The sequence below is a fragment of the Protopterus annectens genome, chromosome 2.part0, assembly GCF_019279795.1.
Source record: "Protopterus annectens isolate FY-2018-M chromosome 2.part0, PAN1.0, whole genome shotgun sequence".
NCBI classification, from domain to species: domain Eukaryota; kingdom Metazoa; phylum Chordata; order Ceratodontiformes; family Protopteridae; genus Protopterus; species Protopterus annectens.
In genome coordinates this window covers 1,278,302,463-1,278,316,794 of record NC_056728.1, presented here as the reverse complement: position 1 = coordinate 1,278,316,794, position 14,332 = coordinate 1,278,302,463, and the positions used below count along the sequence as shown (strand labels likewise).

At 39.1% G+C, this 14,332-nt stretch overlaps 1 protein-coding gene across 3 annotated transcripts in view; it reads left to right on the top strand.

Annotated features, from left to right (window-relative positions):
* Positions 1–14,332, top strand: part of FAM13A (family with sequence similarity 13 member A) — a 2,572,531-nt gene that overhangs the window by 534,190 nt on the left and 2,024,009 nt on the right. For all 3 annotated transcript variants that reach the window (XM_044061451.1, XM_044061452.1, XM_044061450.1), the window contains one exon: positions 9,154–9,334. In XM_044061451.1, coding sequence (XP_043917386.1) covers positions 9,154–9,334 — 181 coding nt within the window. The remainder of the gene's footprint in view (positions 1–9,153; positions 9,335–14,332) is intronic.

The window sequence follows — 14,332 nt, the reverse complement described above, 5'->3', positions numbered from 1 at the left end:
CTCTCCACTGGAGCTTCCTCCAGTCTCTTCCCTGGGGCAGAGGGGATAAAAGCCTCAGGAACAATCCACCCTGGTGATATTTTCTTTGGATACCTCTCCAGAGCATCCCAATGAAGAGGTGCCTTTGAAGAAGTACAAGAGGAAGCACTTGGACTCCTCTGAGTAGTCTTTCATGGAAGATACCAATTTTAATGAAGGGGAAGGTTCCCTCAGGTCACCTCTTGATGATTCCTTCTGGGACATCCTGGAAATCCTAAAACAGAGGGGTGGCTGGACTACCCTTCAACCTTCTTCAGAGGAATCGGTATACCTTGAGACTTTCCGTGCCCAACCCTCTACCACTTGGATCTTTCCACCCACTGATGATCTTATAAAAGTTATCACTCAGTGGGCCTGGAAAATTCCTGACTGTGTTGAGCCAGTTCCCTAAAGACCTGACCGAATTCTCTTTGCCCCTAAAGATAAGCAGCACTGGGCCAAGGCTTTCCCTGTTGACACCATGGTGGTAGTGGCAGCCAGTAAAAAGGAACTCCGGGAAGAAAGTCCTACTATTCATCCTCCTAATAAAGAGTCTAGGAGTATGGATGGGTTGGGGAAGCGAGTATACTCTTCATCAACTTTTGGTCTCAGGTTCTTGAATTAAATGATGCATTTTACTAGGCTTCAAAGAGATCTGATTAAATAGCTTTCAGCTACTCTGTCAGGAGCTGTAGCTGAAGGAGTCTGAGATAAGGCTACTTCTCAGTTCGCTACCCTTGAATCGATTGCCAATTTGTCAATGAGGCTAATTGCTCATGCAGCTGAAGGGACAACAAGAGCAGCAGGTTCAGGTGTAGCCACCAGGAGACACACCTGGATGCACTTATGTGACTTTGCTGAGCCATTTAAGCCTTCTTTCATCAACGCTCCATTTGATGGATCATCCCTGCATGGCCCCAAGTTTAAAGACATGCTAGCCAGATGTTAGAAAGATGGGAAGACCCTTTCTGCAGTGGGCATACACTTCTCAACTCCCTCAAAGGCCCTACTCTTGGAACCAGAGAAGTGGGAGGCTGTGGTTCAAAAAGACCCAAGGACCTTTCTGAGACTCGCATGACAATGACTTCCCCCGAGGCAGAGGGGGAAGTAGTAATGGAAGACACCATCCAAGAGGCAGAAGTGGCCTGCAAAACCAGGGGTCCAGAGATTCTTTCTCTGGTAATTCCTACCAGCGCTCCTGAATGGGAGCCCAATTGCCTTCCTCTGGAGTCAGTCGAGGGATAATTATCCCTGCACCAATCTGCCTGACTAGAACTAATGATGGACAAATGGGTGCAGAGAATCATTTCCAGAGGTTATGTCATTCCCCTTTCAACAAAACCAGAAAGACCAAAAAGACTTCCAGGCATTCCACCCAGTCACAGGGAGACAGCAGTCTTAGAAATTCAAAAACTGCTCAACAAAAGAGTCATCCAGGCAGTCCTGCCAGACCAGAGAGGATCTGGAACTGACTCAATATTCTTTTTAGTGCCAAAGAAAACAGGGGACTGGAGACCAGTCTTAGATCTCAGTCAGTTGAACAAATCAATTCAACAAATCAAGTTCTTCATGGTCTCTGTTCAGTCAATACTTTCATTCTAGGAAAAAGGCAATTGGATGTGCTCAATAGATCTTCAGGATGCATATTACCATATAAAAATAGACAAGCGCTCCAAAAAACTCCTGGGCTTCCATATGGCAAGTAATTACTGTCAGTTCAGAGCACTGCACTTTGGTCTAACTACAGCCTCCAGGGTGTTTACCAAATGCATGGCAGTGGCAGCGGCACATCTCAGGCATGAGATTACACTCTTCATCTTTGTTCAAGCTTAGGAGTCACTGTAAACTACAAAAAATCCCATCTGGAACCCCCGTAACAGCTGGAATTCATTGGAGCTATGCTAGACACAGTCACTGGGTTTGTGTTACTTCCCCTATAAAGACTTAAAAGGATCAAATCACAAGTGAGCCAAATCATTTGCAGCAAAAAAGTAACAGTGAGACTCATTCTACAAACTCTAGGGTTGATGGCAGCTTCTGTCATTCTAGTTCCCCTGGTGAGGTACCACATCCAAATTCTTCAGTGGCTTCTGTCCTCCCAATAGTCCCTATTGAATCAGCCAATGGCCCATCTAATTATGATCACCAATTGTTGCAAAGAGGACATGAGTTGGTGACTTCATTGCAACAAAATCTTGTCGGGCCATCCCCTTGTCCTTCCTCAGTCCCAAGCCATAGTGACCAGGGACATATAAAGAATAGGGTGGGGTGGGACATTATCTAGGAATGACCGTCCAAGCCACTTGATCCCGGACAGAGGCCAACTTGCATATCAACGTTCTAGAGATGAGGGCTGTGCTCTTACATTGTAGACATTTCAGGATGCCCTCCCCTTCGGGACAATTGGAACATGTCAGTAGTCTGGTATATCAGCAGACAAAGGGAAACCAGGTCATACCCTCTTTGTTGAGAGGCTCTCTGACTATGGCAATGGGAGATTTCCTCCAACTGCTTTCTAACAGCAATGCATGTTCTGGGGAGCTACAACATGATTGATGACAAGTTGAGGAGAACCATCCTCATGCTTCACAAGTGGTCTCTCAATCCAGTGGTGGTGGGAAAGATATTCTGTCATTGGGGCCAATCATGCTGTGATCTGTTTGCATCCCCTTTGAACAGCAAGTGCAGCAGTTACTTTGCCCTAATCCCCTCACTGGGGGAGTCACCCAGAGATGCTCTCATTCATGATTGGCCCTGGTCTACAGTACGCCTTTCCTCCAACTCCTCTAATATGTCAGTTTCTAATGAAAGCCTATGGGTTGAAGAGCAGAATAATCCTCATTGCCCCCTTCTGGCCACGACAAGTCTGATTTTTCTTCCTTTGGCCTCATCTACTTTGGAAACCCTGGATTACTGGACCCAGCTTCAGACCTATTGCCCCACCTGGAGGGAATGGTTCATCCAAATCTTCAGCATCTCAAGCTCACTGAATGATTGCCAGGCATTCCTCCCTCACTTCCCTGGTCTGACGCATCATTCTAGCCCACAACAAGCCTTCAACCAGAAAATTATACCATAACAAATGGATAAAACTTGCTAAATGGTCACTTGACTATAATATTGACTGGTATGTAGCACCTGTAGACAAAGTTTTAGACTTTTTAGCCTTACTCTGTCAGTCTGGCTCATCAGCTTTTACCATTTGGGTGCATCTTGCTGCAATGTCTAATTTCCATATTGGTTTCAGCAGTTCATCACTCATGTCTCATAAACTTTGTAAAGCCTTTTTGAAAGGAGCCTTAATGCTCAGACCTCCCTTTAAAAAGCCCTCTGCTCCATGGGATTTGCATTTGGTACTACAATCTCTCAATTCTTCTCCCTTTGAACCATCAGCAACCTGCAACTTAAAGTTCTTGCCCTGGAAAACCTTATTTTTGATAGCTATCACTTCATCTAGGAAAATATTGGAAATCCAAGCTTTGTCCTGCAAACCCCCCATTTAATATTTCATAAGTACAGGGTCTCCCTCAGGACAAATCCTTCCTTCATGACAAAGGTTGTCTCAGAGTCAGATATCAATCGAAACTTACATCTGTCTTTTTTCCTAATTTTTCCAACAAGGGAGAGTACCATCTACATTTACTAGATGTACACAGACAATCACGTTTTTACAGTCACAGAACAAAGGACATCAGAAAATCCAACTGTTTATTGCCTTTTCTACAGTCTTTTTAGGTAATCCAGTATCAAAGGTTACCTTGGCAAAATTGTTAAAAGACTGTATTACTTTCGTTTACAACAAGAAGGGATTTCACCTTCCACGTCCGGTGAAAGCTCATTCAACAAGAGCTGTAGGAACTTCCAATGTGTTTTATGCCAGAGCATCCTTACATGATATTTGTGCAGCAGCTACTTGGGCATCTACCCATATATTTATTACTCATTACAAACTGGACCAGGTCTCTAGGGGTTGTGCATCATTCGGTTTGATGCTGCTCAGGAATATTCTTCCATGAGACCTGCCAAGATTCAGGTAGCTAGGGACTATGTCCCACAGTCAAGGATTATGTGAAGATTGACAACATCAGATAAAGAAGTTATGTCTTACCATAACACTTTGTCTGTGTTGTCAATCTTCACTAATCCTTGACATTCCCTCCCTCTTTCCCCCTGCTTTAGGACTCTTGGTGGACCAAATATTCCCAAAGACTGGTTTCATAATAGTGTCTCAAATATAGTCTCTTATCTATTACTTCTTGTCTGTCACTATTATAGGTAAACTCGATCGGAGGTAATTTGTTGAGGAGCATTATGTGTAGAACCTAGCTCGAGAGTTTTTGGAAGGCACGAGTTGAAATAATGGCCGAGTTAGTTCTGAGGCTCAGAACCAAGCCCACAGTGAAGGATTAGTGAAGATTGACAATATAGATGGAATGTTATGGTAAGACATAACTTCTTTATTTTATAAGGAACAGACCAAAAATATGAGGCAAAAATCTTGATACATGAGAGGTATACTGGCACGCATATCTGATTTGGTGCACCATCTCATGCGACATGCCATCATGATTCACATGTGCCACTGTGTGCAAGAACTGGACAACATTCGGAATTATGCTGAGCTGGGAATATCAGACCACAGCCTGCCTTGGGCTTCTTAATAATTTTAAAAAAAGTGACAGCCCTGCATATATTTTTTTCACTCTAGAAACACAAGTCAAACATACATTCAAAAGTTACTTGGTAAATTTCTTTAAAGATCCAAAATATAGCACATGCATTAAATAAAACCATTTCCTCCATCAAAGGCCTGCTATACATCAGAAATCACCATCATTTCCTTAGTTTCAAATGTGCAATCTTCATCAGCATTACTATTTATGATAGCAAATATCTGCCCTCCACCGACATGTCCTCACTGATCCATTTTCAGTCAGTATACCTTGTTAATCTGGTTGCAGATATTGACATTAATGGTATATAATTCTGGTTCAACACAGTAAAAAGGCCTTGTGTAATGAAGCCAAACTGGGGTCCTTGCCTTCCTTTAAAATTAGTCACCACTGCTTCTTTCCAAGAGAATTATCTCCAGTCTCCAAAAAATGTTCCAAGTTATTACTTTCTCTTTATGAGTAGTGCCTTCAGTACCTGGAGTTTTAACTCACACTTGTATTTGTAAAAAAAAAAAAAAGTCTGTAGCTCTTCCTAAGTTATTGGAACCGTCAGTGTTGTTGATTCATTTGAAACCTTCTTGTCATATTGTCCCCACCCTTTGTGACTGGTGCAACTGCTGATAGTACAAGTGAAATGTTTGTACTGTAATACAGGGCATCAAAGACCATTGATTCTATCTTCTCTTTTCAATCTTTCAATTATTTGCTGTGACCTTTACTGTTGCATACTAATTGCTATTTCTTTTATATTCTGATGAAGTATACAATTATTGTTATTTCTGTTTCCTGTATGAACTATTTTTTTTACTTAATAGTCCTCTATTTTATTACTTCCATTTCTTCCTACACTGCTGAAATCACATTCAAAAGCTTAATTTGCAAATTTACTAACACATCTTTCTTCCATATAAAAACATCTTTACTCTTCCTCATTAAAATACTTTTGTAATTCTTCTTCTTAAATCTTTATTTTGTCTTAAAGAAATCCCACTCATTAATCAGAGTGCTAATCCTGCACCATTTTATTTTGCTTCCTCTCCAGTAGTTATTTATACCAGTCAGCCAATGCATCTTGTCTAAGGTAACGGTTAGGAAAATAACACTGTTTGTTTGTTTTTATTTCAAACAAGAGGGTACTAATGTGTGCAAAGAACAGTCCATACGGGAGTAGTCAGAAATTACAGTAGGATGCATATATACGTTTTAACTAAATAAATATATCTGTATACCTTATCTATGCTGTATCTTGATTTATGCTTAGAAAAACAAAACATGCATTTTATTGATTTAGATAAATGATTACAGACTGCTAGAAAAATCAAACTCATGGCTTGAACATATGTAGCTGTGCATTACTCCTGATGTGGAGCTTGATGCACTTTTGCGTCACCTCTAACCTCTGATGTACTTGTTACAACATTCCAGTCTTGTAAAGAGGTTACTTACCCTTCTTGAAACTCTGTCTTTTCTGTTATCATTTCTCAAAAGTTTTGTGTTGTGCCTGGGACTGTGGGGGTAGGTAGATACTGTATACAGTTATAAAATGTGAAGTCAAATAGCTCTTATCTCCATCCTTGCAGTCCTGAACATCCACTGTTACATATTTTAAGGCCATAAGACATTGCTTAGAAAGCAGTGATTTCATATGTTATTGGGATTTCAGGTTCTTGGTCATCTAGTAGTTATCCTGCAGTGCCAAAATCCAGGAAGCCAGCCTCTTTACATAGCAGAGTATTGTTTTTCACTGGTTTGATAAACCCATTAACTTTTCTTGTGACAAAACCTATCCATCCTTTAGAAAGAGGTTCTCCCTTATCAATGTTCCATGTACAATTAACAAGCTCCAAACAAATGCTTCAACCCTTATAAGTTAAGATTAACTCTGTATTTCCTTCTCTCATATGCCAATAACATTTAACCACATTAAACAAATCATGAGGGCAAGTATTCAGATAAAATTGTGATTTGAGATTTACATTCCACCCACAATAGTAAAATATATTGGTAACATTAAGCTTACCAGGCAGACCCTTGCCTGCAGTGTTATTCATTGCTTGCTAGAGGAAAGCATATTTTTGCTAGATGTCTCACATATTCTCCACAGTCACTCCCCCCATCTGATGAGACACATGTATTAATATAGATACCATGTTTTATCACAATCAAACATACACTTGTCTTATACACTGGCACAGACTTGTCACATCTAAACTTATAATCACAATACTCTGCAGTAATACCTTTTGTGGGGACCATATGATTCATCATGGCAACAAGTTATCACACTGATGTTTTTCATGGCCTTTTTCTCTCTTTCCCCTGTGCCGTTTTCCTTGGACTTTCTTTATATAAGTTGGGGTGTGGATGGTGCAGCCCCCTACAGCACCCAGGCAGATGTATTTAATTTTTTTAAGAAAACAGACCATTACAATCTCGTTGTTGTAATGAGTTACAGCTCCATTGAGTTGCGACTCTATGAGTCAGAGTAGCTTTGCATCAGTACCATCTGAATGTGACATGAACATAAATATCATTTATGTAAAGTTGTCTGTCATATTTCAGTATATACTCACATTGTCCTAGTAATTGGCATCTTGTTCCCAGCAATCTGTACAGAAGAACATAGGCTGCCACCCTCTGCTTTTGACTGTCCAGAAACCTAATGTCTAAAGGATTTTAATAATCTACAAAATCCTGATTCACAAAATTACTTATAAATGTTAAAGTATTTACCTGCAAATGTTTAAAATAAACTGGTGTTGGTTCCACCATTTGCCATTAACACTGCTGATAACAGTTCCTTTCAATATAAATGTAAATATCATTCCTTACCTCTGTTTATCTGGATTTATTATCACTGATCCTTCATATCATTACCAAAATATTCCAATACCGACTGACAAAGAAATACTGTACTATTCTGTATCTGTTGTACTCAAAAGCCATCTCGGGAGTATTGGTACCTTGTTTTCTATTAAGTCATGGGAGAAGATTGAGATCGCTTCCCCACTCCATTTCTACAGGCTAAACTTCTGGTTGACATTTATTCATTCATTCATTCTGTTTTTTGTTACTTTAAAATTATTAGTTATGAACACAATTGGCTGCAAAAGACATTCTTACAATTTCTCATTGTACAGTTTCAGTAAAATCAGTCCTTCACCTGACCTATTGTGTCATGCAACTTGCTGCCACAGTACCATTTGAGTTCTAAAGTTAGTAACCTCTTCTTGATTTATTGACTTCTGAAAGGTTTTCAGCTTCTTCATTGCAGACTTTTTTTGCCCTTTCTACGTTATCTAATGTACCCATTTTAGTCTCATCTGTTAGGCCCTTCACCCCCAAAATAGATCACATTGATGAACAGCTGCTGTTGCCTTGTGTGTGTCTATAAAAGATTTAAATGCTCATGAAAGAACACCCCAAAAATTGCTGGATAAAACAAGAACATTTAAATTCCTTAGTCTACATTCTTTCATAGAGAATACAAGTTGTGCACTGTAGTGCTTGTAGTTGATTTCAAAGAAGACACTTTTAACATCAACCTTGTATTGTTTACACAGTCACTAGAGTACTGCTCAAATCTAATTTTTAACCAAAGCAGTCTCGGCCTGAGCTGCCCAGCATTCACTTCCAGTCCAGACGTAATACAGTCCATTTGCCTTGTTTTTACCTGACTTGCATGCAACCCCATCAGGCAGGATTTCTTTTTCTTGTACATAAGTCAACACAGTCCTCCCCTTCCTCTTTTCTGTGTGCACCAATAATCGGAGTGATTTTCCTTTGCATTTTATCTTCATGCGCTGCCTGTTTTTTTGAGTATCTAACTCTACCAATAAAAATGTAGTCTTTTCATTCCTTTTGTTCTTTCTATTGCTGTTTAGTGGTAACACCTTAGGAGGTCGCAGTTTTAACAACCTCTGCACCTCTTTCTTATGCTTCAACAATATAGCTATCAAACTTAATACTGGCATTGTCTTTTCTTTTCTCATAGGCTGCCATCTGTTTTTCCCAAAGCACCTTGTGTGATGTATCTCCTTACATTTCTTCTTGAAAGCCATCTGAGATCAGCAGCTCTTTAATGCCATTCACAGTTTTTATCTGCAGGCCTTTCTAACATCTACCACACTTTGTTTTTTTTTTTCATTTAATTTTCAGCACTAGGTAAAGCTTCTAGTTAGCCAAACTATGCTGTTTAACTGCAGTTAACTTCCAAATATGCACTTGAAAGCAGAGCAACTTATAAGAAATTTGAAACATAGCAAAAAACAAATTTGCTTCCCCTACCTACTCACCTCCACGTACACCCATCCACCCATATCTATTAACTCCTGCACAATTATTTGGAAGTACATGTAGCATGATAGGTAGCCATTTTATTGTCTTTTGTAGCTGCTGAGGGCAAGTTAAGAATTAAATTTTTTTTTGGAGCATGAATTATAATGATCTTTGGTTTCCATAGGTGGTTGCAACCAGCAAGACAGAATACATGCCATGAAGGGTGCACTGAAGCAGCTTCCAGAACCCAACTACTACCTCTTAAAGTATCTCTGCCATTTTTTGACAGAAGTATCCAAGTTTCAGAATGAGAACAAGATGACCATTTATAATCTTGCCACAGTATTTGGACCAAATATTTTTCAGTAAGTTAATACAAGCTCTGAATGCATTTCCGTAACAGATAATCAGGTGTACCAGATGTACTGCTCAGTATTATTCTACCTGCAGAATTCACATTTATAACCCTAATATTGTCTATTTAGTTTTTCAATGAGCTGTGCAAGCAGGAACGGATATGAACCAAGTGTTCAGTGAATGTTGTTGCCAAATAGTACTGTGATTCTGTTGCAAGTGGTTCTGGTTTCTTACAAAACATATTAAAGAATGCATTTTGTTTTGATTCATACCATACAAAAGTATTTGAAAATTATTTTTAGGAAATTAACTTTGGTGTAAGTAATTTTCTTGTGCATGGTCCACTTCAGCTGTGTTTTGTTTTTAAGAGTATTGAACTGAAGTTTTCAGTTCTGTGATTGTGGCATCTTTGGTGTGCTGACCTTGCAGACCTGGGGTATATGGTGATGAATAAATCATTTTGAGTTTTTGAAGCAAAAAATCTGGCATTAGCAATAAGTGTTTGATAGGTGGTGTTGTTACCTTCATTTCTATTATTGCTGATTTCCCGTTTAGCATTCTGAGCATCCAGCTTAGTGTTCTGATCTCCTTAACTAGTTTTCTGTATTCAACAGGTCTCTCTCTCTCCATACTGTCTTTATGGCTCTGTGTGCCATGGATTTCATAAACTGATGATAAGCTGGAGATCTGAGTTTGATTTTCTACAGCCTGTCCTAATTTGTTACATGCGTGTGAAAAATAAATGTATTGCTTAAGTTAAGACATACTTTGCTGACTCATTTTGAGTTAGGAAGTTAGAAATGGAACTGTGACTTTCAATGGCTTTCATACCCCTCAACCAGCAGGCATTGAAAAATCGGCACAAAGGGTCTTAAAAAGTAGGTATTTCTAGATAAGAATGATGACACCTAATTAGCATATAATTTACATACCAAATTTCATAAGCCCTCCTGCTTCCTGTTGGATTATGGTATACTATTCAGAAACAAAATTAACATTTTACTTCACAAAAATAGTCTCTGTGAGGTCCTCACAGTCACTTCTTGTAATGAAACTAATTATTAAACCTTCAAAAGGTTGGTAACTCCCTAACCATGGAAAGTTCACAAAATATTGGGTTAGGGAGTCTGCTTGTAAAAAAAAAAAAAAAAAAAAAGAAAGTTATCTCAGAAAATGCTGAATACCATAAGCATGAACTACAAATGTGCAGTTCTGAAGTCAATTATGCTTAACCTTTCAAATATCTGGTGACCCTGGATTTAGTACACAGAGTATTAAGGGGTCAGAGGTGGCACAGTTCCTTCACAATGTATTTTATGTATGCATGCTGTTTAGTTTGATGTCTATTCACTATTTATTACATTTAAGGCAATTACATGCCATTATATGCACTGTCTACATTTTGAGGTTTCTGCATCAGTGATTTGTCATCCTGATATTGTTTCATCACATACTCATTATTTCCTTAGATCCAAAAGTCTATCAGACCCATAATTTTAATGTCTTATTACACTGCCAGCTGATACAAGTAATACTTTCCATCCTCTGAATTTTCCTTTTCATTTTGTTGTCTACAGAGTTCTTTCCATCTTCTGACAGTGTTACCAGATGAGTTCAATATTTCTGTATGTTTCCACCATTCGTTTAGCTGTTTGGGCAGTGTCCATTCATCCCCCCCTTACAAAACAGCTAGATGGTTTGACAGAAAAAAAAACACCATCCAAAAACATTTCCTATGGCCTTGCCAAACTTCTCTCATACACATGAGCTTTCGCTTCAGTCAGTGGCACAGCTACTGCCTTCCTGGGCTTTCAATACCTACTAATCACATCTGAAAATCCTCTGTTTTCACTGCATGGAGGCCCTATTTAACTTAACAGCTCATTACACTTATAGTGTCCATCAGCACATCCAAGTGTTGCTATCACAAGAAGTGCAGACACCTTTTCGGGCAGTATTCCATTCGGCTACCTCGAGTACTGTGGTGTTAAGCAGAATCTATTTGGACTCCGCATCTTTAGCCTTTCATAGTATGTGGGAGAAGTCATTCCTGAGATGAAAGTTGAATACATCCTACAAATAACCATCTGATAGGCATTCCAAGACACATTCACTGCATGTTTGGGTTTCCTTGGTCTGTTTAGCCCAGTCTTCTGCCTCAGTTTACCACCAAGTCATTACCAGCTGACAGGTCAGCACCTCTGTTAAATGAAGTGTCAGCTTCATAAATGCTCAGGTCTGATGAGATGAATACAAAGTTGATCACCACCCAAGCAGCTACCAGTTAACAAAGAAATAAATTAAAAGGGCGGAATTTACTTCACCACTACTGCAAATCAAGTTCTAGTCTCCACCTATAAGTAATATTCCGTGCTGAAATCTGCTTATTTCTCCCTAAGTTTCCTAAGCTCCAGTTTTTGGTGGAATATGAATCCATGCCAGTGTAATCCTCCTCCCTTGCCAGTTGCCTCTTACTATCACAGATCTACCATTTTTGTCTTTTTCCCCCTCTTATATCTCAGTTGGAGCCCCTCTAGCAATCAGTATTATTACTCCCATTTTCCTTAGTCCCTGACATAATGCTTACTATCTATCTTGAAATCCATTCTTTTTCAAATTCACATGCTCATTGCTTTCTAAATGTGTCTCCTGCAGCATTGCTATTTGCACTCTGCATTTGTTAATATAATTCAGTATTCATTCCTTTTTGTCTGTACTTGTAAGGCCATTTACATTCCAAGATAATACGGATAGAGTAGCCATTATGATAAAATGCTGTTGCTCCCACCTATTATACATGACTTTTTTTGAATATGTATTTCCAACTTTTGTCTTGTATCCACACACTAATAATCTAGATGCTCAGAAGTGCATTTTAAAGTTTCTTTTTAAACAACTTTTTCATCCTGTAATGGCCTGCTTTCATAACCGATGGCCTGAACAAAAAGTATGACTAAGAAAAGGAAAGGAATTCATTGCTGCTCTTCAGCATTACTTTTCCTTGCAACCTTTCAGTATCCCATAATGACCAAGACAGCACAATAATAACTGAGTAGGAAATAACTGAATTAATCAGGGGGGCTAGAAGTCCTAGAATCTATAGAGTAATGGATGCTCTGAGGCAAATTTTAGAGCATTTTCTTTACCTTTTGATCAAATGGTGACTTGAACAAAAATCACAAATAAGAAAAATACAGCCTTATAAAAGGAACAAGCAAGTTGTGTCCAAGGTTTAATGTAGCTCACAATAACCTGGCAAGACAAATGTTTGGGTGAAAAAAAGACACAAATGGCCAAAGTCATGTATTTCATGTGACTGCTGTCATACATGTAGATAAGTATACCTTCTTCTGCCCCTACCCACAAAAAGGCAGCCAACTGTATATGTGCCTGATGATTCATTGTGAGGAAAGTGAAAAAATAATAATCACAGTAATGTACTCCAAATTGTTGTTCCTAGAGAGTATATGGTACCTACTCTGAGTAAGCACACCTCTGAGGTCTGTGAGAGAAGTAAAAGAAATAATGACCAAATGACCACACTGGCCTAATCCCAACACAAGCTATAATGACCTCCTGTGCACACATCTAAGGCTTGATGAGAGGAAAATTAATGAAATAATGACCCCCCCCCCCAGCAAAGCTACAGCAACCTTCTCTACACACCTTTAAGCCAGGCTGGTTTTAGAATGGTTGGGATTGAGGGAAGAAGCCACCACTAAGTCCATGTCAAAATCTATTTATTCAGTCTAGGGGGGCATCAGAATCCTTGAAGTTCTATGGAGATGGATGTTCTGTTATATATTTTATGCCTTATTTTTAAATGGTAATTACTTTAGTGCATTTTTACTGCTACCTCAATGAGTTGTACGTGTCCACACACACACACACACACACACACACACACACACACACACACACACACACACACACGTGATGCACACTGACATTGTCCCTGAAAACCCACGTCTATCACAAGTTGCACAAACACAAACAAACGTGCTGCATTCTCAGCTTCAGAGAAAGAACTGCAGTTCACCTATAGCATGCCTGGGCTGCTGGTGGAAGCCCCAATAAGTATATGGGTAAACTCATACAGAGGCAGGGAGGACATACAGACTCTGCACAGAAAAAGGTATATCCAAGAACAGAAAGCAGTGTGAAATGGTAATGCTAATGTGGCAGTGAGTATTTACTTTCACACATATCCTGCTCCTATCAAACTACCAAAGGGTAGACACCTGTCATATGCAAGTTCTAGGTCTGTGGTGGTAAGTGAAAGAAGTTCTGACCAATTTGTTACTCTTAAATAAACTGCAACACACACATTCAAACATAATGGCAATGTTGATCATGTGTGTGATAGAAAGTGAAAATCATTATTCACCTTGTTGAAGAGTAATGCACACCTGTCACTGTCCGTAACTTCACAGAATGTCCCTGATTTTCCCACATAGCTTTGCTTTGTCCCTCATAAAAGTTTAGTGGTAATTCATTCAGGATTGCAGACAGTCTGAAGTAACATGCATTAGAGTTTTATATGTCTTATCATTCAGAAAATGCATGTTGATGAAAACGCTGTTCTGTTATCTTTTTTTAAGAGAATCAGAGTAGTATTTAAAAAATGTTCCTGATTTTGAACCTTTAGTCATCCATTATTTTTTGCCTTTGCCTAGAATTCATGAGCAAAGAAATTGAGAGTATCCTATGATCTGCCAGTATTTATAAAACTCCATGAAAGGGAAGAACATCTTTTAAGAACAGGAGCATTTTCTTTCTTAAAATTCCAGGTAAGAAATGAGGTCAGTCCATTGGGGCTGCCACTTGTTTTCTCTTGCCTTGCCTTGCTCACATTCATTCAGTAATTACTGGCTTTATGCAAAACAGGCTTACATCACAACCCTTTAGGATAAAGCATGCTATCTGAGAATTAATGATCTCTTTTTTTCGCTTCTTGTTTTTCGAATCAGCTGCATTTTTTGTGGGACACCACCCAGTCAAGGATG